General features: G+C 52.0%; 1 protein-coding gene and 1 non-coding gene across 2 annotated transcripts in view; both read right to left on the bottom strand.

Annotated features, from left to right (window-relative positions):
- Positions 1-21894, bottom strand: part of SYTL3 (synaptotagmin like 3) — a 50464-nt gene that overhangs the window by 6502 nt on the left and 22068 nt on the right. Inside the window, exons 5-10 of the mRNA XM_087817723.1 lie at positions 21013-21082; positions 19333-19411; positions 17065-17189; positions 12156-12287; positions 2693-2871; positions 996-1098 (exon numbers count right to left, since the gene is read on the bottom strand). Coding sequence (XP_087673849.1) covers positions 996-1098; positions 2693-2871; positions 12156-12287; positions 17065-17189; positions 19333-19411; positions 21013-21082 — 688 coding nt within the window. The remainder of the gene's footprint in view (positions 1-995; positions 1099-2692; positions 2872-12155; positions 12288-17064; positions 17190-19332; positions 19412-21012; positions 21083-21894) is intronic.
- On the bottom strand, positions 7342-7473 carry LOC148093156 (small nucleolar RNA SNORA51). The gene has a single exon (XR_015714613.1). It is a non-coding gene; the product is annotated as a small nucleolar RNA SNORA51 (small nucleolar RNA).

The raw sequence follows: 21894 nt of genomic DNA, 5'->3' as shown, positions 1-21894 counted from the left end.
CCCATGACTTGCTACTAGAGTGGTCCCAGACCACCAGCGTCTCAGGCCCCACCCACACCTGCTGAACCACAACCTACTTTTTTTTAATCCTGTGGGGATTACTATGCACACAGGACAGCCAGTTTGATATGCCTCAGTTTCCCCATTGGTAAATGAGGATTCTAGTCCCTAGCTCAGGGGGTGTATAAAGCCCTTGGCCACAGCAGGGGCACAGAGCAATAGCTATTATTATTTACTAAATGGGACTCTTGTACCAGCTGCCCAGATGGCCCCTGGCTGGGAGTTCATAAGTACCCCTCTCACCAGGAAGTCAAACAAAGCCCTCTCCTTCCCAGTCTTGGCACATGGGGTCCTGGGGTTTCTCTGCCTTGACTGGATACATCTCCGTGAGTCTGGACTGTTCTTCCAGTTTGGGGCGTCCCACACTTAACGTGGGGTACGACACATCATCACCTCTCCCTCCGAGATCCCAGTGGGAGGCGGTCTCTCCCCATCTCTGCCCTAAACCACAAATCATGTTTGTTAGCACCAAGGAAAGTGAAAACCCAAACAATTCCTCTATAAAATGTTTTTCATAAAATGACTATTTTTTTCTTCAAACAAGAAGAAACCTGGGTTTGCCACATATTACCATAATGGAGCACTTTTACAAAGATGGTAACCCAGTAGCATAATTCACAGGGTACCCTGCCTGGGAATACCTCTCTGAGAGCCATAAAAATTCAACAGGACAAAGTAATTTTAAAAACTGAGAGGCAGCCAGGTTCTTTTTTCAGCATTTTCTTGGAAATCATTAATCAGAAGTCGCGCAGACTCTGCACTTTCCTGGTACAAAGGCTGAATGCACTTTGACCACCTTGCCACTGATTGACAGAGCCCCACGGAAATGCCCAAGTGTCTGCACTTATGTTTGACTGACTCAAGGGTTTGCAGGGACCGTTGGGCGGACTCTGGCCCCGTGTGCCCAGCCCACGATGGGAAGACTCAGCAAGTACCTTCAAGGTCTCCTGGAAGGTCGGGTCCACCGTGTTCCTCTGGACTCCGGTCTTGCGTTTGCCCTGGGAGGATCGGTCAGGCAGCAGATAGGTCTTCACATACCTGGCGGAGACAGGACAAGGTGACATCTTGGGGCCAGGCGCGGGGTGGGGGAGAGAATCACGTATCAGCGTTTTCTTTGCCCTCCTGCCGCTGAACTGGGTTGGAAAGGGCCTGGTGGCCACCACTGACGGTGGACAATGACATGCTGCGTACACAGCTTCTGTTTACAGTCTTCAGCCATCATCCTCTGGAATGTCCCTGAGGGTGGAGGTGAAGCTGTCTGCCTTCCCCACGGCCCACCTGGGTCACCTGCCATTTGGTGATGGCCGTGGAATCAGAGGCTCTCAGGGCTCCACGGTGGCAGATTCTTGGGTCCACCTGGATTAGAGGCCATGTGCCAGTTTTCCCTCCCTCCATCCCCCCAAAAAGTGGAAATGGAAACTGTGTGCCTTACACTTTGCTCTTCCCCCGTGGGGCCTCCCAGCCGTCCTCCTGGCTGCTGAGGACCTGCCCTCTCTGAGCACTCTGGGGCTATAGCTTAGCTGGCGGGGGCAGCGTGACAGAGGCCATCTCCCCACCAGCACTCTGCCCACTCCCTGAAATCTTATTCTAGGTTGATCCCTCCACTCAGGTCCCCACACTGCCCTTTCTGGCTCCTCTGGCAGCTTTATCGATAGCAATGACCCTGTTTGTCCAGGCATCTATCCCCACAGGCTAGGAACAGGCTCAACTTCCCCAAAGCAAAAAAGAACAGTCGCCCTCCCTTGACCGGGGTCTCTCCTGGAGCCCCAGGTTCAGGCGCTTCTTCCTTGTCAATCAAAGTTTTGGGAAAGTCCTCCAGGCTCACTGGCACCAGTTCCTTACTGTTCACATACTCGTAACTTGTGAGATCTCACACATGTAAAACAGGGCGTATAAAATATGCCTGGGTGGCTCAGAGGACTGAAATAAAATGCAAACCCATGTGTCTAATTGGAATATTGGGTTAAGTCCTGTTTCCTCACGTATCTTCGCACAGGTTTCCTGTTACTGACAGTGGAGAATCGACATCTCCAAGTGTTACCACGGAACTGTCTCTCCCTCCCTTCAGCTCCGTCAGGTTTTTGTTTCCTGTGTCTTGATGGGCTCTTATTAGGTGCACAGACATTTATAATTTTGTATATCTTCTTGCTGTACTAAGCCTTTTATTAACATATAATGTCCTTTATTTCTGATCTTGTCCGGTACGAGTGCAGCCACCCCTGCTCTCTTTCGGTTACTCGGGACATAACACCATTTCACCTCTCAGCTGGAAAAACATGTCATCTGTGTCTGGATTGTGTGCGACAGGATTTTACTCTTATGTTTCCTACATGGAAAGTCCAATTTCCAGCACCACTTACTGCGGTTCACCTTTCCCGCACCGATTCCTAACGGCCCCTGGGTTACGCGAGTCCCCGCGGGCGCTGGGCCGCAGCTGGACGCTCGGCTCCGCTCTGACCTGCCTGCCCGGCCGCACCCCAGAGCGCTGGCGGGATTCCTGCGGCGTCACCCTAACTCCGACATGGCCCTTTCTTCGCTCTTTTTATTGCAATCATCTTGGTTACTCTCGGGCTCCCCACCAAGCTTCGGGACCCCCGCGCCGCCCCGCAGGCGACCCCGACGCGGGACATACGGGTTGCACCGCTTCCTCCTCTCGTCCCCGAAGGCGAGGTTCCGACAGGCCCCCACGCGGATCTCCAGGGCCCGGCTCTCGGCGCTGTAGCGAACAGCGAGCTCAATCTCCCCGGTGACGCGAGCATTGTCGAAATTGCCCATCTCCGTACAAGTGCTGTTAATGCTAATCAAACTGCCCTGAAATAAACACGACAGACGCGACAAATTCACGGTTATCAAGACAGCAGATGCATCAAAATTCACGCAGCGCACGCCTCCTGCCTCACATTAAGTGGACAGCGCGCCGGCTTGTTTTTTGCCAAAATAAGTTGCCACATACTCTCTGTTCTAACGAGATGGGGGACCCCCAGAGGTCCTGTCTTGCCCAGATGTGGTCCGTGCCTAGCGACAAAGGTCCGCGACCCTGTTCTCTAACACCCGTCACTCGGGACGGAGCGGACTATCTCCCGCGCGGTGCTGCAGAGGGGACGCTCGGAGGGCAGGCAACGCGTCCGTGGCGGGAGGGCAAGTGGAAGCAGCACGCGCGGGGCCGAGCGCCCGTGGTTGGGAAGCAGATCTGGAGGCGACTCTGGCTCTGCGGCTCCTGAGCTGCGTAAAGTCGGAATGGAAACCTCAACACTGGTCTCATGGGGTTACGGTGAGGAGTGAATGGAACGAAGCGTGTGAAGTATGCAAAGAAACAATAACTGTGTTTACGTTCTTATGGGTTCCTAAAATGAAAACCAAAGTTACCACCATGAGTTCGGGTGCTCGAAGCTGAGTTGATGTAGAGAAGTTGCATGGAATGGGACGCTTGTGCCCAAAAGGCAAAACAATCTGCCCAATATCTGCTAAATTTGCTTAAATATTTGCCACCCTTTGCATGCAGCCAATCTCAGGGCTGACCCTATAGAAGCAGGGGGCCCTGGGTGATTTCCACTCCTGATTCCCAGAAGTTCCTCCACACTGTAAAACACCCTGGAGAGAAACTGAGAAGGAAGCCCGGGCTTTCTCTCTCTTACCAGAGAGAGATAAAAACCAAACTAACAACTCATTGGAGGAACCCGAGCCTGAGCGACCTAATGCCAAGAACACAACCTACTCCACCACACCCAGTCCCCGGCTCTGAAAAATGTTACCTGCCAACAGCCTCACAACTGCTCGAATGGAAAACTATTTTTAAATTTTCCAGACTCAAAGAGGCATGGTGTGCTGAGACGCAGGAATAGTGGGGTACGACAGAGCGAAGGTGGAAGCTGAGGAGACCGGGGTGGCAAGCGCAGGCGCTGAAAACTCCCGATAACTACACTGGCATCCCTCGTGGCCTCCACTCGGGCTGTCAACCGAAGGGTGTCACACCGCGCTTCTGCCAAGAGCTAATGGAACTGGATTCAACAACAGACGGTCTCAAGGCAGCGCGAAGCTACCAAGACAGCCAGGAAGCAAGGGTGGGGCGCTGTGGAGACGAGGAGCGTGGACAGGAGAGCCTGACACTGTGATCCCCTGTCCCTCTGAGACCCTTGTCCATGTGGACACAGCGCAGGGCTGGACGACCGAGCCAAGCTACACGCAGCAGCCACAAGGGACGCGAGCCAAGGAGAGTCTTCAGCATCTGCCACAGTATCAGCGACCAAGGCTGTGACGGCTGAACTTGAGGAGCCGTGCTCCCAGGGAAAGAGGCGAGGCCCTGCAGTGAGGCCCTAGAGGCTGCTTTCCCTCCGCTTCAGCCTCCACTCCAGCTGCCTCCACACCAGCGGCCTCCACACCAGCTGCCTCCAGTCCAGCGGCCTCCACACCAGCGGCCTCCACACCAGCGGCCTCCACTCCAACGGCCTCCACACCAGCGGCCTCCACTCCAGCTGCCTCCACACCAGCTGCCTCCACACCAGCTGCCTCCAGTCCAGCTGCCTCCACTCCAGCTGCCTCCACACCAGCGGCCTCCACTCCAGCTGCCTCCACACCAGCTGCCTCCAGTCCAGCTGCCTCCACTCCAACGGCCTCCACACCAGCGGCCTCCACTCCAGCTGCCTCCACACCAGCTGCCTCCACTCCAGAGGCCTCCACACCAGCTGCCTCCAGTCCAGCTGCCTCCACTCCAACGGCCTCCACACCAGCTGCCTCCACTCCAGCGGCCTCCACACCAGCGGCCTCCACTCCAGCGGCCTCCACTCCAACGGCCTCCACACCAGCTGCCTCCACACCAGCGGCCTCCACACCAGCTGCCTCCACTCCAGCGGCCTCCACACCAGCTGCCTCCACACCAGCGGCCTCCACACCAGCTGCCTCCACTCCAGCGGCCTCCACACCAGCGGCCTCCACTCCAGCGGCCTCCACACCAGCGGCCTCCACTCCAGCGGCCTCCACACCAGCGGCCTCCACACCAGCGGCCTCCACTCCAGCTGCCTCCACACCAGCGGCCTCCACTCCAGCGGCCTCCACATCAGCGGCCTCCACTCCAGCGGCCTCCACTCCAGCTGCCTCCACACCAGCGGCCTCCACTCCAGCTGCCTCCACTCCAGCTGCCTCCACTCCAACGGCCTCCACACCAGCGGCCTCCACACCAGCGGCCTCCACACCAGCTGCCTCCAGTCCAGCTGCCTCCACACCAGCGGCCTCCACTCCAGCGGCCTCCACACCAGCTGTCTGCTGGAAGGGAGGGCACACTGCCCCAAGGAAAATAGCATCCACCCCTCCCATAGGCTGGAAACTCACAAGAGCAGGGCTCCCCAGCCCCCAGCTCAGGGCCTGGCGCAGGGTACATCTTCCATACATACTTATGAAGTAAACAAGAAAGCCCTTGAAATATCCCGATTTAAAAGTTCTCTCTGTAAACACTGGCGTGATGGGCTGTGCTGCCCGGTGCCTGATGGGTCCGAAGGGTTGAAGTGAGGACTCAGGGGTAGTCCTAACTTTGATAACTTTAGTTAAGTTACTGAGCCACAGATTCCAGAGGGAAAATATTTGAAAATAAAACTACAGGTAGGCACACATCATAATAAAATTGCTAAAAATCAAAGGCCAAGAGAAAACTCTTAAGGGCAAGGAAAGGAAGGCACGTTACCCTCCCCCAAGGAAGCAGCAGGGAGGAGAGGACAGCCGGGCCCCGGGCCCCGGGCCTTGGGCCTCGGGCTTCTTTGTTTTGGGAGGGAAGGGCCACCAGGCTGGGAGCAGATCCTGGGACATTGATTTTGGTGTCAGGAGGGTTAGGGAACTCCAAGCTGATCCTGTTGTTTTTGTAAAGTAGGAAGGGAGGCTCATTTGTAGAGAAGGAGGTGGGAGAAGGTTTGGAAAGACAGGGCATGTGGCCGTGGGGGGCAGGAAACTGAGGTGCCCAGAGAAACACCCCAGGATCAGGCCTGCTGGCCCCGGGGGCATGTTTGGGGTTGGGCAGACGGAACCCTCAGACACTCATGCTGGGCACCAGGGTTGCCCCTCTGCGAGTGCCGCTGTTGGGGTGCAGGTAGGGGAAAGTGTCAGCTGGCAGAGCCAGCTTGGCTCCCACAATTATAAAGCGTCCTGGAAGCACTATAATTACTCACCCTTCATTTTATAAGTAGATAAGCAGAGGTCAGGACAGATAGGGACCCACCCAAAAGCTGCCCAGCCAATCAGGGTAGAGCTGGAAGTGGACCTGGGTTCAGAATTCCCTGCCGGGTGCCTCTGAGTAATCCAGCCGCAGAGCCCGCTGCGCTGGGCAAAGTCCGGCCTCAGATAACCAGAGGACAGCAGGGCTGCCGCATTCCTTCTGGGGCGACCTCTGCCAGCCCTGCCGGGGAGGGCTCGCTGGTTCTGTTTTTCCTGCAGCCGGAACAGAATCTTGGAACAAGCCGAAACTTTGAGCAGTGAATGCAGTTAACCAAGAGGTCCCAGTCCACAAGGGCAACTAAGAACCCGCCTTGGCTTTTGCGAGCGCATCGGCGCTGTGTGAGTTTAGAAGAAAAGTCCATCTGAGCGACAGCAAAGGAGAGGGGCCTGGAGCAGGCAGGGAGCACTGGGTGACTTTCTCTGAAGGTCACAAGTTATCTACCACGACTGCAAGCCAGGCCTGATGCCCTCTTATTTGATGAAGGCAAAAAACGAGGGGTGAACCGAAACCGCAGCTGCACTAAAAAAATTCTGTCCCGATCCCCGAGAGCAGGCCGAGGGCACAACTGCGGTGGCTCAGACGGCTGCTGCGGAGGCAGCCAGCCTTTCAGCTCCAGGCCCAACCCTTCGTGCCAGGTGACCTTGAGCTCCGTAGCCTCCGTTTTCCCACCTGTAAAGTGGGAATCTATTTCCTAGAGTTGGTATGAGGCTCGGTTAGTGCCTATAAAAAGACGAGAACCACGTCCATGCAGATTAAATGTATCAGCCTTTTGAAGACACCACACAACGTGGCCGCGCTCTGTAAACTGTGCAGGTCATCTCCTTTGATTTTCTTTCCTTTCTCTTTTCCCCTCTTTCCCTGTGAAATATACATTTAAAAGTATGTGTACCGAGCAGGTATAGTTAAATAATAACTATAAAATGGATATCCATGTACTCGCCACTCACATTAAGAAAAACATTAAGACCAGGGCCTTGGCAGTGCCCTCCTTTCTCCAGGCCCCTCCTGTCCTGTCCCTGAGTCAGTGCTGTTCCACTATTTTCTGTGAACCATCTTTGCTTCTCCCACCCCCCCCATCTGCTTCATGTCCCCCCATTCACAATACAGATCAGGCGAAGGGCCCGGGCCGAGGTGTATACGGGGTGGGTTTACTCTGCCTCCGTTTCCTGCACGGTCAGGGTCAGAACACGGCCCGTGGTGAGCACCAGGAGGCCCATCCTTGCTTTTCTTTACGGTTTAATTACATAGCCATATATCCCCCAACAATACATTGGTTAGTTTTGCCCGACTTGGGAATTCATATCATCAGAATCATACTGTGTACATGTTCTCCTGTAACTTTCTCTTGATATCGTGTTTTTTAAATTCATTTATGTGGTCAGGTGTGGTTTTAGGTCACTCACGGTCACTCCCAAACAGAATTCCCCTGGATGCATAGGCCATCGTGTATCTTTTAACTCTTTTTAACTGTTTTTCATTTATTTATTTAACAAATGTGAGTAGACAGCTAAACAGAGTAATCTGAGAAAAATCAGTGTACTCAGAGAAGTTTGGAAACACAGAAGGAAAACGAAGACTTCCCAAACCTCAGTGAGCTCTGCGTGACGGGTGGGCAAAGTCCCTACTTAGAGGTGACCCAAACGCCACGATAATGTCCCACATCTGAAGTTTACATTTAAAAGAAACAACTAGGAAGTTGGATTTTTACTTCGTTGATTAAAAATCTGCTCTCCCTCAAACTTAAGCCAACCTCGGCCGCTCTGTTTGATGGCGCTCCCTCGTGGGCACATGTGGTCACTCCTGCCAATCACAGCGCCCTCACCAGCAGGGAAAACGCCAACTGCCCGAGAACATTAATATCAATGCATTTCTTTTTAACAAGAGAAGTGTAAGCAAAATTGGAAATCAGGCAGGATCTTTAATATGGTTTCTTTTCTTCCATGAAAATGTTAAAAATGTATTTCTTGACTCCACCAAGCTCTAACTCCCTCTGATGATGGAGGGGTTTTTGTTTTGTTTTTTAAAAATAAATTGGGATTTTTCTTCTCACAAAACATTACATGTTTATGGAGAAAACACAGAAAACACAGATGAGCCAAAATGTTATTTTTTTTAAGAAAAAAACATAACCCCACCATTCCAGGGTCATCATTTTGATCTAACCCTTTCCTCTGTTTTACAATGTCTACAATCCAATCATTTAATTTTTAAAAGTACTGTATGTACTACTATAATACTATCTTGTAACCTTATATTTTCCATATTAATATTCTTCAAACGTATTATTTTTAATAGCTGCAAGGTACTCTTTTTAATAAATGTACCATAATTTTTTTAATCAATTGCCATATTTTGGATATGTAGGGGTTCAGAACAAGTTACCCCAAGATGTGCCTCTGTGGTATGTGGGTTATTTTGAGCTAAAGTCAACCAAGGCCCTGGGTGCTTAAGTGAAACTTCTGTCCCTGTTAACTACCTAAAAAATTTAAATTAGGGGCTTTGTCCATAATAAGAAATTAACAGAGAAAAGCCTTTTGACCTTTCTCTATAGCGGGACAGACCACTAATTACTGGTCTTATTGTCCTTCAGCGACTTGCCTCCCCCTTGAAACCCCTGGTGCCTTCCCCTACCCTCAGCGCAGAATGTCATGTGCACCTCGATTTCCCTCTCTGTCTCTGAACCTCTTGTCTGTGGGATCTCTGATTCTCTTTTCTGTGGTGTTCCCGTATGTACGTACGTATGTAATTAAATTTAGTAATTTTCCCTTGTTTATCTGTCTCATGTAGATTTAATTATTAGACCAGGCGAAAGAACATTGAAGGGTAGGGGAAAGTTTCAGTTATTTTCAATTTTTCAAAATTAAAACAATTATAAACAATGTTGCCTTGAACTTCCACGTATGCACATTTTTGGCGACATTTATGATAAGTTTTAAAGCATATTTCCTAACTGAAGTCACTGGGTTAAAGAGAACAGGCATTGTGTGACAGCTATTGCTGACCGCCCTCCAGCTCGCCTCGGCAGTGTCCGGGAATGCCTGCCCCCAAACCCTTGCCAACACCGAGCTGGATCAATTTTTACATTTGCTAAAATGGTTCCATAATAGTACTTGCTTTAATTTTGCACTGATTTAACTACTTGGGACGTTGAGTGCTTCCCCTATTTATTGCCCATTTATATTTTTACTTTGGTACTAAGTAGAGATTTAATAGGCTTTTGCTCACCCCAACTTCCTGTTTCTCAGAGAAGGGAAAGGTCTCAGGGGAAGGCTGCATCTTTGGGCAGAAGCAATAATCAGTTATTTGCTTTGTGGGAGTTTAGTTCCCTCAGACAAGCACTGCTTCAGTCTAAAGGGAACAGGTTAGGATTTAACACATGCCCGTTCAGTCTCGTGATGAGTGTTAGGGGCGCACTCAGAGACTTTAGAAAAGAGGGAGAATAGAGCTCTGCCGAATTCGCTGTGGTTTAGAGAAACTGTCCTAGGAAACAGGGTCTAAGACGAATGCACTCACCCACATCCCCTCCCTCCACCACCATCCCCCCTGCCTTGTGCAGGTTTTCCAGCTGTGCATCGGCCCCAAAGGAGTGAAGCTGGACCAGAAGGTGGGGTCAAGGAAACCTCTCAGTTTAAGAGGTCAATCAACCCCATGGGATAGTACAAAAAGCCTGGGCTTTGACTCACTCGGCCCCCTCTGTGAACCTGTTTTCCCATTGGTGGAATGACAATGGCATCCATCTTGAGGCTGCTGTGAGAGTGACTGGGAGGTGGAGCACCTTGCTCAGTAGTTAGCGCACAGTAGGCCTTCGATCGATGATAGCTATGACAAGGATTAATCTGTTCATTCCACAAATATTTACTGAGCGTCATTTAAGGATCAGGCATTGCTCTGGGCACTTGGCAATTACAATAGACAGTAAACACCAGGTAAACTAGTTGCACAGCTGCAGAAGGTGGTAAGAATGTGCATGAACACGGAGCAGGTAAGGACACAGAGCAGGGGAGCTTGGTGCCCGGGTGATGGAAGAGCCACAGAAACGCCCCAAAGCAGCTGTGAGTCTGACGGGTTGGGCCAGCGGGAGGCCAGTGTGGTTGAGTGGAGTGAACAGAGGAGAAGGTGGTAGCAGCTGGGGTGGGAGGTTAGCTCATGTAGGGCCCCGAGGACCATTTGTGGGGTGGGTCTCTGCCTGTGTGTTGGTTTCCGGGCATAGAAAGTCATGGCCCAGGGAGGAGCTCAGAGCCAGCCTAGTGGGACCCTGGGCAGTTCAGGGGAAGCTGCCCCTCGGGCTCTCCTGGAAGGTTTAGCCTCAGGATCAGTCTTATAAAGGCTCAAGCTGGCTGAATTCCTTGGGGTCCTTCATCACCTGGAGCAGAGGCCAGGTGAGTCAGTCTTAAAAAAGTCTCCCAGAAGCCACCCCTATGGTCTCCCTGACTCAAACTCACCATAAGTTTCAACCCTAGGAATGTTCTAGAGCTGCCCTTGCCTATCTGGCCCTCAAAGTAGTGTTTCCTCAGGACTTCATTTTTCTGAATTATTCTCAAGGATAAACAATGCCTCCTCCTGAAGGTGCTAGGTCGTCCATCAACCCAAGCCCCAGCCCAGGCAGGGCCACCCCAGACTCACAACCTTAGGGCATCCAAGAAGCGGAGGGCTGGGCTCGGCAGCTGAATTCAACTGTGTGTCCTCAGCAGGAGCTAGGAGGGACCCACCAGAGGACTGTGTGAAGCGCATTTGCATTTCAGGGTATCGTGGTCCTAGACAAACGTGGACGCACGGACATGTTTGATAACTGGATGCAGACATGGATCTTTTCCCCAGGGAGTGCTCAGAGGCATGATATTTTGGATACTGTTCCAGAAGGAGCTAGAATGTGAACCAAGAAGTTGCCTTCTAGAAGTTGAGCTCTTAACCATGATATTATGCCACAAAATTTTTGCATTGATTTCATTCTCAAAGCAGCCCAGTGAAATAAAAAGAACAACTTTGATACTCGTTTCCTTGAGGAAGATTCTGAGGGTTAGAGAGTTTTTGGGATGATTTAAGATCATTTAGTTAGTTAAAAGGCTATGACTGTAATTGAGGCCTCTTTTAGGCATAAAGCGATCATTTGTTTAATGCTTTTGAATAAGAAAATGAATAAAAAACCTGCTTATAAAGACACTAAGTTTAAAGCATCACAGAGCAATCTTGAGAAAAAAGAGCAAAGTCAGAGGAATTAAACTGCCTGAGTTCGAGACTTACAACAAATCCAGTCATTAGGACATGAGGATGGACAAAGAAAGAGATCAGTGGAGCAGAACAGAGAACCCAGAGAAAGAGCCACACTTCGTCCAGCAAAGCCACTAAAGCCAATGGAGAAAGAAGAGTGGTTTTTCTGTCTGTTTTTAAACAAATGGTGCTGGAATAACTGGGTATTCATATGGGGAGAAATGAACCTCAATCTCTACCTTACATCATTCACAAAAATTAATGAGTTGGGTCAAGACCAATAAATAAAAGCTAAACTTTCATAATGTTCTAGAAAAAATCGTAGGATATCTTTATGACTTGTGAGTAGCCGAGACAGAGAAATAACCATAAAGTAAAAACTTAATAAATTAATCTTCATCGAAATGAAAATATTCTCACCCAAAGACACCATTATATATTATTCATTACTCTCTGTATATATAAAAATGTTCACAATAAGATGCTGCGAAAAAGAAAAGCCATCATCAAAGGAGAGCGAGGTTTTCCCCAGACCCCCGTCTCAGTGAAATGTCACCTCCAGGCCCTATGGTCACATTCCGGTCCATCCGACAAGACAGCACTCCCTCCCTCCCTTGCTGACCAATCCAATTCGACATCATGACGACAACCACGGCCCACGCGTCAAGGGTCTCACACAGACACTCACCTGTCTCAAGCCTCCTGAGAATAAAGTGCTGGGCGTTGGGCTGGATGAGAGATCTTGCTTCAAAACAGGGTTCGTGGGGCGTTTGGGACTCTCCTGACTGAGAGGCATCAGGATATCCGGTGCACTGACCTTCTGGAAAAGGAAACAGAATGAATCACAGAGTCTGCATCCCAGTTTGATTGTGTTCAAATGCGGTGACTTTAGCAAGCACAGCCTGCATCTGTTCCCCGATGGCAGTAATGTGCACACTCCAGGTGCTCAGTAGGAGGCGCACTTCCAGTGAGCAAATCACACACGCGTGCACACACATGCACACACACACACTCATCCACGCACACACTCACTCATGAGCCCCGATGCAGACGTCGCCAAGCTCTGGGATTTTCACGAACAGTAATGGGTGGGTTACTTAGGGACTAGTAAAAGTCTTAAAGAAATTGAAGTCCACATTTTGGCCTGAATAATGATCCTGGCATTTAATCGCATGAAAGATAACAGTCACCCAGTAGCCAGAGTTTCCGCTCAGACAAAAAAAGAAACTTATCAAAATATATCTCTGAATCTTACAAAAATACTTTTTATAAGAAGTGGGTACTTTAACGTACACAGCTGGACTCTCCACGTATGGTACCCACACATGGCTATTTAAATTCAAGTTCTAATAAATTGATATAAAATAAAATTAATACATTCAGCTCCTTGGCTGTCCTAGGCACATTTCAAGTGCTCAGTAGCCACACGTGGCCAAGGCTGGGAAGTTCTGTGGGGCAGTGTTAGTGCAGAAATATGAACACAGAGGGCAAGGTGGGGAAAGCTCTCCTAGCTGAAGACACGTTTCCGAATTGAGACATTATTTTTACTCTGGTTTAGAAGTAGAACTTGAAAATACAACAATCACACCACAGCCATAATTTTCCGGAATAAAAAACTAAGTGAGAAGTTTAGAGAACAAATGTAAAGAATGATTTCCTCCAAATTACTGGTTTTGCCCTCAATCCCCAGAACATCAACTCAATTCCATCAGTCAGCAGTTAAGCAACACCATGTCCAATCCACCCCCGAGTCCTGGGGGCAGAAAGAGGAGGAGAGGGGAGAAGGCGAGGGAGGAGACGATGCAGTCTGTTGTCTGAGGTCTCCCCAGCTCGCAGGGAACAGACACACGAGCCAAGTCAACGGGAAAGAGGGGGAGCTCATGCCAGAAGGGGGTGCCTGGGATGATCGTCAGTGGGAGTGGGGTGAAGGCTGGCTGGGGAAAGACCCCAGGTAAGGCACCCGCGTGGAGGGGCTATCATCATGGTCAAGTACGAAGCGTGTTCTCAGATCTGCTAGAGACCCACGCAACTGCAGAGACTCCAGGGCCGGGCAGAGCCTGACACAAGGTCATGCACACAGTGAGGCGGGAGGTTGCCCAGAGCACAGGCAGCTCTAAGGGGAGGGCACAGGAGGGGCGCCAGGGGGCTGGGGGGCTGGAGAGCCAAGCGGAGGACTTCAAGAACGAAGGGTGTTCAAAGAGAAGAAAAGAGTGTGAGAAAGATGAAGAGCTGCAAATTTTTGAAAATCGCCTATCAGATGAGAAAATATTAACATAAAAAAGTATACAGTTTGGTGTTGGCAGGAGTGCTGGCGGGTGGGCTACTCTACCTCTATGGTCGAGTAAACCAAGGCAGCCTCAGAGGAGGGCGCTTCAGCAGCATGAATCAGAAGCCCTAAAATGCAGCAGTTAAAAATAGCAATGGCCCTGGCCGGTGTGGCTCAGTGGTTAGAGCGCTGGCCCACAGACTGAAGGGCCCTGGGTTGGATTCCAGTCAAGGGCACGTACGTTGGCTGCACCCTCGATCCAGGAGGCAACCAATTGCTGTGTCTCTCTCACATCAATGCTCTTCTCCCACTCTCTCTGAAAATCATAGAGAAAAGGTCTTCAGGTGAAGATTAAAAATAAAAAAACTTAAAAATGGCAATGTATATTTGTTGACATGGAAAGAATGAAAACATAATGTTAGATTTTCTTTAAAAAGCAAGTTACAGAGGTGGGTGTGTGGCACGAGGCCGTTTTTGTAAAGCGCGTGCACACGTGGCTTCCAAGTGGCCGTGCTTTTTAACTGGACAAGGGAAGAAAAAATAAAACGGAGCAAAATATTTAACAACCAGCTTCGTGCCTCCTGGGCACTCAGTACGCAGCCACCTAATTCCGCCTTCTTTAAGACAACACAGTTTTTGAATCATAAAAAGATTGATGACAGAAAGTTCTGGAAAGAACAAGAGAGCTGTCTTTACAGTAGCGACCAGAGGACATGTCGAAGTCACGGCCAGGGAAGGCCACGTTTCTAAATGTGTTCGGTTCCTGGGAAACCGGTAATGAAGCAGAAATGCAAATATATACATTTCAAAAGGATTAGAAAGTCGATCCTATTTTGAAGGTACGCCTATTTTGACTGACTAAGGAATCCAGCTTGACATGTTGTGTGACCACTTCCCCAGTAAGTGCTGAAGGACTCGGATGACTTTGTCCCTTCAGTGCCTTATTAAAGGGCATCAAGATCCAAATAGCAGCTAATGAGTCGTCGTAAGCATGTCCAGCCAAGAGCGTGGCAGCGACGTGGACCCTCGCAGGACAGTGTCTGCACAAGGGGGGCTCTGCGGCTGTGGCCTCCCCTGACCTCCTCCCTTGCGCCTGTGAGGTCCCTCGTCCCATCGGACAACCCTGAGGCTGCCCGGCAGGCTTGTTCCAGGTGCACGTGAAGCTGGGGGGATGCCACGGATGCCGGGTTACGCGGGCTGCTGAAAGCCAAAAGCTAAGCGTGTGGATGGTTGGGATGTCCCATCAGGGGCAGTGACATCAGGACTGGGACACGTGCAGGTCCACACACGTTGCTGGTGGCCTCTCCCAGCAGATGCTACAGGGGTGGTCCCTGCAGCAGGCTCCGCCTGGCCCTGCCCCTTCCCACCACATCACACTCGGGCGTCTCTTTGCCCCAGAGTCCTAATCTTTAATGGGACAGCAGAACACAGACTTCACAGGGGTTTTAAGGATTAAAAAGTTAACACACCTGTAAGGGCTTTACACCAGGAACCGGGCCTGGGAGCCCTTGGCTCCGTGTCAGCCTCAGACAGGCTGCGCCCCACCCAGGAGAAGAGGGCTGTTGCTGAGTCCAGAATCACCTGAGCCCCTTTCTTCAGCAGAAAGAACCTCATCTGCCCTCCTCACGTGGGGCATGCAAAGACGTTAGGAGCCTGGAATTCAGAGCCCTAACCAAACCTGGTCTGCTCCTGGCTCCGCCCTTACGAGCTACGTGATGCTAGACAAGCCAGTTAACCTCTCACTGACACTCAGGTTCTGGATCTTTATCACGGGAGTAACGAGATCTTTCTCGGTACTTTTGCAAGACTTAAGTGGGATAAGCATGTAAGAAACGCTGCCATCATGCCCGGGACATGATGCCTCCGGGTGCCGATGACCCTGTCCTCTCCGCTGACGCAGGACAGCGGTCGGATGGTGCTGACGTGGACCCTGGGATCCAGCAGGAACTGACGCTCGTTCACACTCTAGAGTTGCAAAGGCCTTCAGACACGTTCCACACGCTCTAGACCCTGCGCCTAAGCGAGGTCCGGGGGTCAGCAGCATCCCCAGCTCCTCAGAAATGCAGCTGAGAGCCTGCATCGCACGCCTGCCCAGATCTGCGGGGCCAGAACCTGCATTCCAGCGTCCCAGCGACTCCCGCGCACACCGACTCCGAGCATCACTGCCCCAGCCCAGCCTGCAAACCAAAGCTGTCCGCCCCTTTCCGGTTACGTAACCAGGGTCATGTGATATAATCTCTCAGCCCCAGCTGCCCTAAATGTAACATAGGGTAACAGGGCCAAATACCTGCCTCATGGGGTGGTGTGAGGGTAAAATGAGACAGCCCAGGTAAGGCTCTGAGTTCAGAGTCCGGGCATAAAAATCAATGCTGGCAATTTAGATCCTATATTTGGATAACTTAGCAATTCAGATACACTATGATCTTAGGGGGTCTCTACGAGAAGCCTGTGCCCTGTCAGAGCAGGGGGCAAGCTGGGGCTGAGGAGTGCCGAGACCTATCTGCCCGGGGGGAGTGAGCTGAGGCAGGCAGGTTGTGAGATCCTGAACGTGCGTGCGTGTGCGTGTGTGTCCCAGCAGGAGAGTGGGGCTGACCTCAGCCCTTTGCCTAAAGCATAGTCTGTCTGGGGACTTCTTGGATGGAGGCCAGAGCTGCAGGGAAGGGGCACCTGTCCAGCTAATCAGAGTTATTGTAAGGACCCTATAAACAACCAACTGGTGGCACCTGCCTTAGCCTGCTCCCTTCAGCTGGACTCAAATCCAGGTTTTCTGACGCTAAGTCGTCCCAGACTTGGGACATCCTGGCAGAAGGCCAGCGTAATTCTGTCCCTAAAAGTCCTTACTAGGCGAGCTCTCTCTGTGGGTTAGATACCTGGAGAGTCACCTTCATGACTGTGTCTGATCACATGGCATTAGGTTTTCACTTGTAACAGAGACCAGGGCAGGTTTTAAGCAGAGGTTGTCAGGAGTGGAAAGTAGGAATCTCTCTGGACTTTCAGCGAGGGTACCTGCAGGCCCCAGGAACCACTGGGCAGTCTCCGCCCTGCAGCGAGGCTTGGGCCTCTGCCATGGCCTCGAAGCCAGCAGGGATCCCCGGGGATCTCAGGGGACTCGGGGAACCCCTAGGGACTTGGAATGAGGCTGGAGTCCTTCCCTGTTCTGAACTGTTTTCCAAACTGACCTTGAATTTTGACCTTCATTTGGCCCGGCCTCCGCACAGAGAGGAGTTTATTATTGTGTTTTCAGACTGCTTAATGCTTTGTTATAGAAGAAAAGGAAACTAAATCTCTAGAGAAAAGCAATTCTGTGGTGGCCCGGCGGCCCGGGGAGTACCCTGGTGGTGACGTTGATGGCGGTGTCAGACTGGCTCCTCCGCTCCGTCCTGCCCGCAGGCTGCCTGGAGCTCGTGCTTAGGAGTTGCTTCTCGGAGGTCATGTCATTCTGGGACTTGGAGATCTCTAGAAAACAAATACAGAGGGTGACAGGTGGGCATGCACAGCTTTCCTGAGACCTGGGGAGCCCTGAGGATTCCCTCAGCCACAAAGAGGGCCCAAGGTCCCATGAGGGCAGGTTAATGGACGGGCAAGGGCGCCCAGCACCAAGCTGGGGGAGCTCGGATAAACTAGGGGTCTCCAGATACCACTGGGCTCATGGCAGAAGAGCTGGGGTCGTAAAAGGTGACTGCATGACCACACCCCTCTGTGGGCTGAGGGCCACCATCCTGCTGGACAGGCTCCACTGGGCAGCATCAGCTGCCAGAGTTGCCATTCTGGAGCTTCAGGCCATGGTCCCCTCCAGCCACCCTCACGCCCCAGGGGCCACCAGAACAAAGCTTTCCTCCCTACTCACTTCTGTGGGAAACAGGCAGCAGAAAGGAACAAGAGAGAGATGGGTCAAACAGAACCAAGACCCGAAGAAACATGATCCAGCCCCACCAGGTGCTTCGTGTCCCAGGGCAGAGACAGGGTGCGGGGGCAATCGGCCAGGTGCCCATCCCTTCAGGACCAGCAGGAAGGACCAGGGAAAGGGGGAAAAGGTCTTGGGGGGCTGTCATGCCCAGGGGCTCAGAAAGCTGGGTTTTGCTGTCCCTGTGTCTGGGCTGTGGGCTCGGTGTCCTGTGAGGGAGCAGTGCCTGGACAAGCAGGAGGGGTTGCAGGTTGGGGTTTCAGTCCATGTCCCATGGCAGAGAAGGAACCTGCTTGAAGTCCCCCCAGGGATTGCTCTAGCTGTCCAGCTGGGTCTGCAGCTCTATAATCACGACATGGTCACAATTGGGCACTAAACTGGCAAGTCTCAAACGTGTGACATGTACAGGCCAGGGAACGGGGCACAAGCACACCAAGGAGCCCCATGTGGGTCCCGCATGGAGGACGCCCGCGTGACTGGGACCGGATGAGCCACACGTCCTGCCTCCCCGGGGTTGAGCTGAGGGACTGCAAGGTCCGAGTTCACTCTGAGGGGCGACTCCAGGGCGGCAGCGGTGAGGACATCACACGGGCCACACAGACTGGGGGGGCTGCACATTCAGAAGGAGCTGCAGAGACATCCGCCTCAGGGGCCGCAGGAGAGGAGCCGGCTGCAGAGCGCAGGCGCTGCCACAGAGGAAACCGTGTCCCGGGCTGGTGCACAGAGGGAATGGGCGTCCACCCAGAGCCTGACCGAGTGACAGGGGTGTTTCTAAACCTCCAAGTCTACTAGCAAACAGGCCATGCGATTCGGCCGCTCCCCCCTTCTGAGCAGAGGGGGACAGACTGTCACATGTCACTTCTCTGCTTATCTGAAAAGCGGTTTTTACTTTGATTGTTTTGGCTACAGCTCAGAGGGGCTCGTGGGAAATACAGAGGACTAATTAAAATCAAGTAAGGTTGTCTCGGGCCAGGTGCAACACTGAGACCACCCACGTGCCACTGCAGAGAAAGGGGTGATGGATGGAAGCCACACAGAAGCAGCGAGAGAGAAGGGACACCGAGACCCCGATAGCACTAAGGAGCTGCCTCCTCTAGATGCCTGGCTGCTCTGGGCTCCTCAGGAGGCCAAGGCCCGGCCTGTCCTTGGACTTATTTTAAAGTAAACAGGAAGAAACATCTGAGCACAAAGAACATTGAGCGAATGAGATTTTTAAGCAGTAGTTCTGGGTTTCTTTCAATGAGCATGATTACTGCTAATTGAAGAAAATAAATTTACCCAGGAGGAAAGGAGACAAGTAATTTCAAACAAACGACAGGTTCAGGGCCCCGCCTGGCCTGGGAGGTGCTGGTTTTGGATGCACCGGAATCGAATCCCTCCGTTTTCAAGTTGGTCCTTGGGAGAAGCTGGGATGGGTGCCAGCGCCAACAGCGAGCTCCCCGCCCCAGGGAGCTGGCTGGGGCTGCTGGCGCAGGAGTGGGAGGGAACGGAGCTGGCCCAGTAAACTGAAGGGGTCTCCTCTTCCCCAGGGACCCGGAGGCCTGCTCTGTGGGTGGCGGGGTGAAGGCCGGGGGCTGGGGCTTTCCCCAGAAGCCAGAGGCAGAGAGGGCCCTGTCACAGCCAGGCCTGTGGGCTTGTCCAGCCCAGGAAGTGTGGGAAAGAACACAGGAAACACGAGGAGAGGCATCTACTTACTTTTCATGTGGGTGGTAACAGACAGAAACAAATTTTCCACGGACTTATTAAATCCTTTAAACTGACGAAGTTCCTGTAACTGAAACAGAGATGGGGAGAGAGGATGAGAGATGTCTGATGGCCTGTGTTGGCCCCAGCAGCCTCCAGGCCAACCCCCAACACCAGCAGGCATGTGGTGTGGGCGGGGGTGCTGGGTGCGTGTGGGGGGGGGTGCGTGCATGTCTGCAGTGGAGAGGGCACTGTCCTCCCCAGGGGCAGGGGCAGGGGCCCTCTTTACTCAGCTTCTCTGAGTTTTGACATCTCATTAAAGGCAGAAGCTTTATCACGGGGTTGTTGACAAGGTAACAATGACCTCCGAGAAATGACGACCAACACTTCATTGGCTTAAAGATTGTACCCAAGTTCCCTGCTTCTTTAACCTCAACGCCACACAGAGGGGAAGCCAACACAGGCAGATGCATGTGCCACAGGGGTTGACGGTGGAGCAGGCACAAGGTGGCCAGCCTGAAGCCAAGGGTTAGTTCTCCTCCAAAAGTGAAAGAGGGAAGAAAAAGAGAAAACAGCAGAAAGGGGATCACTTTCCTCCACAAACCTCATTCACTCATCTGTCCACCCAGCCGTCCATGCATCCATCCATTCATCTGTCCATCTGTCAGTCCATCCATCTATTCATCTGTCCCTCTGTCCGTCTATCCATCTAATCCATCCACCCACACATCCATCCGTCCATCCATCCATCCATCCATCCATCCTGTAACTATGTCCTGAGCACACTGGTGTTCAAATAGCTTTGGAGAACTTAAAATCTCAGGGAGAGTAGAGCAGGATTTTGAAGGTCACTCCAGCGTCTCAGTTTGAAATCGGAGGCAGTATGTGCCTCTTTTCTCTGCCAGCGGATGTGCGAACCCTTCCCCATGTAGACAGTCACTCCCTGGCATTTACAGAAGAGTGAGAATGAAAGTCATCAAGGCCAGGCGTCTCCATGGCACCTCTGTTTCCAAGCGCCAGCATGGGCATTGTTTCGTTACTTTCTCACACCAGTCGTGGGAGGCAGGCAGGTGAGTACAATTACTTCCGCCTCCCAGGTGGGAACCCAGGGAACTCCCCCAAAACCACACGGCTAATTTCTCTGGACAGAAATGGCCTCAGTCTACATTAGCGCCTGCAAACAATCAGAAGACACACACACATATTTCCAGGGGCACCCCCACTCTCACACACCTGTGAATCAACCTGCTTTCCCCTTAGACCCCTAGGGACCCTCAGACATGCTGAGCCTCAGCAGACCCCTTTGCCCATGGGCCCAGGGCACAGTTAGGGAAGAAAGGCCATGAAAAGACAGGGAAGAGATGGGGATGGGAGTACAGGCAAGGACGAGGGGTGCAGGCGAGGACATGGGGTGCAGGCAAGGATGTGGGGGTTCAGGAGAGGACATGAGGCGCAGGCAGATGAGTCAGTTGTTAATGCAGATGGTCCGGGGTCCCCAAAGCCTGGCAGCAGCACAGATACCAGGCAGACCCAAGCTCTTCCTGTGCCCCAGGCGGCCCTGCATTCTCTGCCTCACTCATGACCGATCCAGCCACAGGTGGCTCCCTCTGCAGTGAGACTCTCCCCCCAACCTCCCAGCCCCTTCTTCCTCTACCCATCCTTCCTGGGGAACCCACGGAGCAGACACATTACCCTGCTGGGGCTGCTGCTGCACCAGCTTTCGCTGAGTGGAGGTGGAGTGGGAGGAACCACGGAAATTTTGCTGCCGAGGAAAGGCACAGGAATAAGAAATGGGTTATAAACAAGGCAAGAATTAGTCTTACAAACTCACAGAGTCATCACCACCCACAATTCAGGTTCTCTACAGTTGGGGATTGTTGCTGGCTTGTTTTTACTTCACTTTTTAGCACATCCCCTTGGACCTGCTGCTCGGCGCAGGGCATCATGTCCCTGGATCTGAATGTGGGAACCGAGCAGCGCGCAGGCCAGTGTCTGGCGTGCCGGTCACCTGTGCGTCCTGTGACAGCTGGCGAGCCCAGCGCCCGGCTGGCGGCCTGGCTGCTCTGGAATCCAGACGCCACGCGCGTGTTCCATATGGACCTGCGTGTCCTCTCAGTGGGAACCACACGGGCAGAAGTGCCAAAAATGTCGTGGATGTAAAAACCAAGCATGAGGGGAATTAGAAGCTTGTGTGAAAAGCAGTGAGGAGAAAAAACAGGGGAGTAAAAAATGAAAAAGTCCCGAGATCAGAAAATCTCATCGTGGCCAAATTCCAGGAACACTTCAGTGAATTCAGGGGAACCAGCTGTGTGCCTGTGGGCAGCGCCACGGCTGCTGCTGTTCAGAATTTGTGTAATGAAGTTTACATCGCTCGGGCCATTACTCAGGCCCGCCGATGTTCATTCCGCAAATGTCTAGTACGTCAGGCGCTGGGCAAGATGTTAGAGGCATGAATGATTCATAAAAGCAAAGGCTCGGTTTAGAATTTCATTGAGTGTGCCATCAAAAACAATACTTTGTTTCCTTAGGACATTTCAGGAGAATTTAAGAAACAAAACAAAACGTCTAGTGAGA

The sequence above is a fragment of the Miniopterus natalensis genome, chromosome 5 (assembly GCF_054644295.1).
Source record: "Miniopterus natalensis isolate mMinNat1 chromosome 5, mMinNat1.hap1, whole genome shotgun sequence".
Lineage (NCBI taxonomy): Eukaryota > Metazoa > Chordata > Mammalia > Chiroptera > Miniopteridae > Miniopterus > Miniopterus natalensis.
Note: the sequence above shows the minus strand (reverse complement) of the source record. Positions and strands in the feature narration are given on the sequence as shown.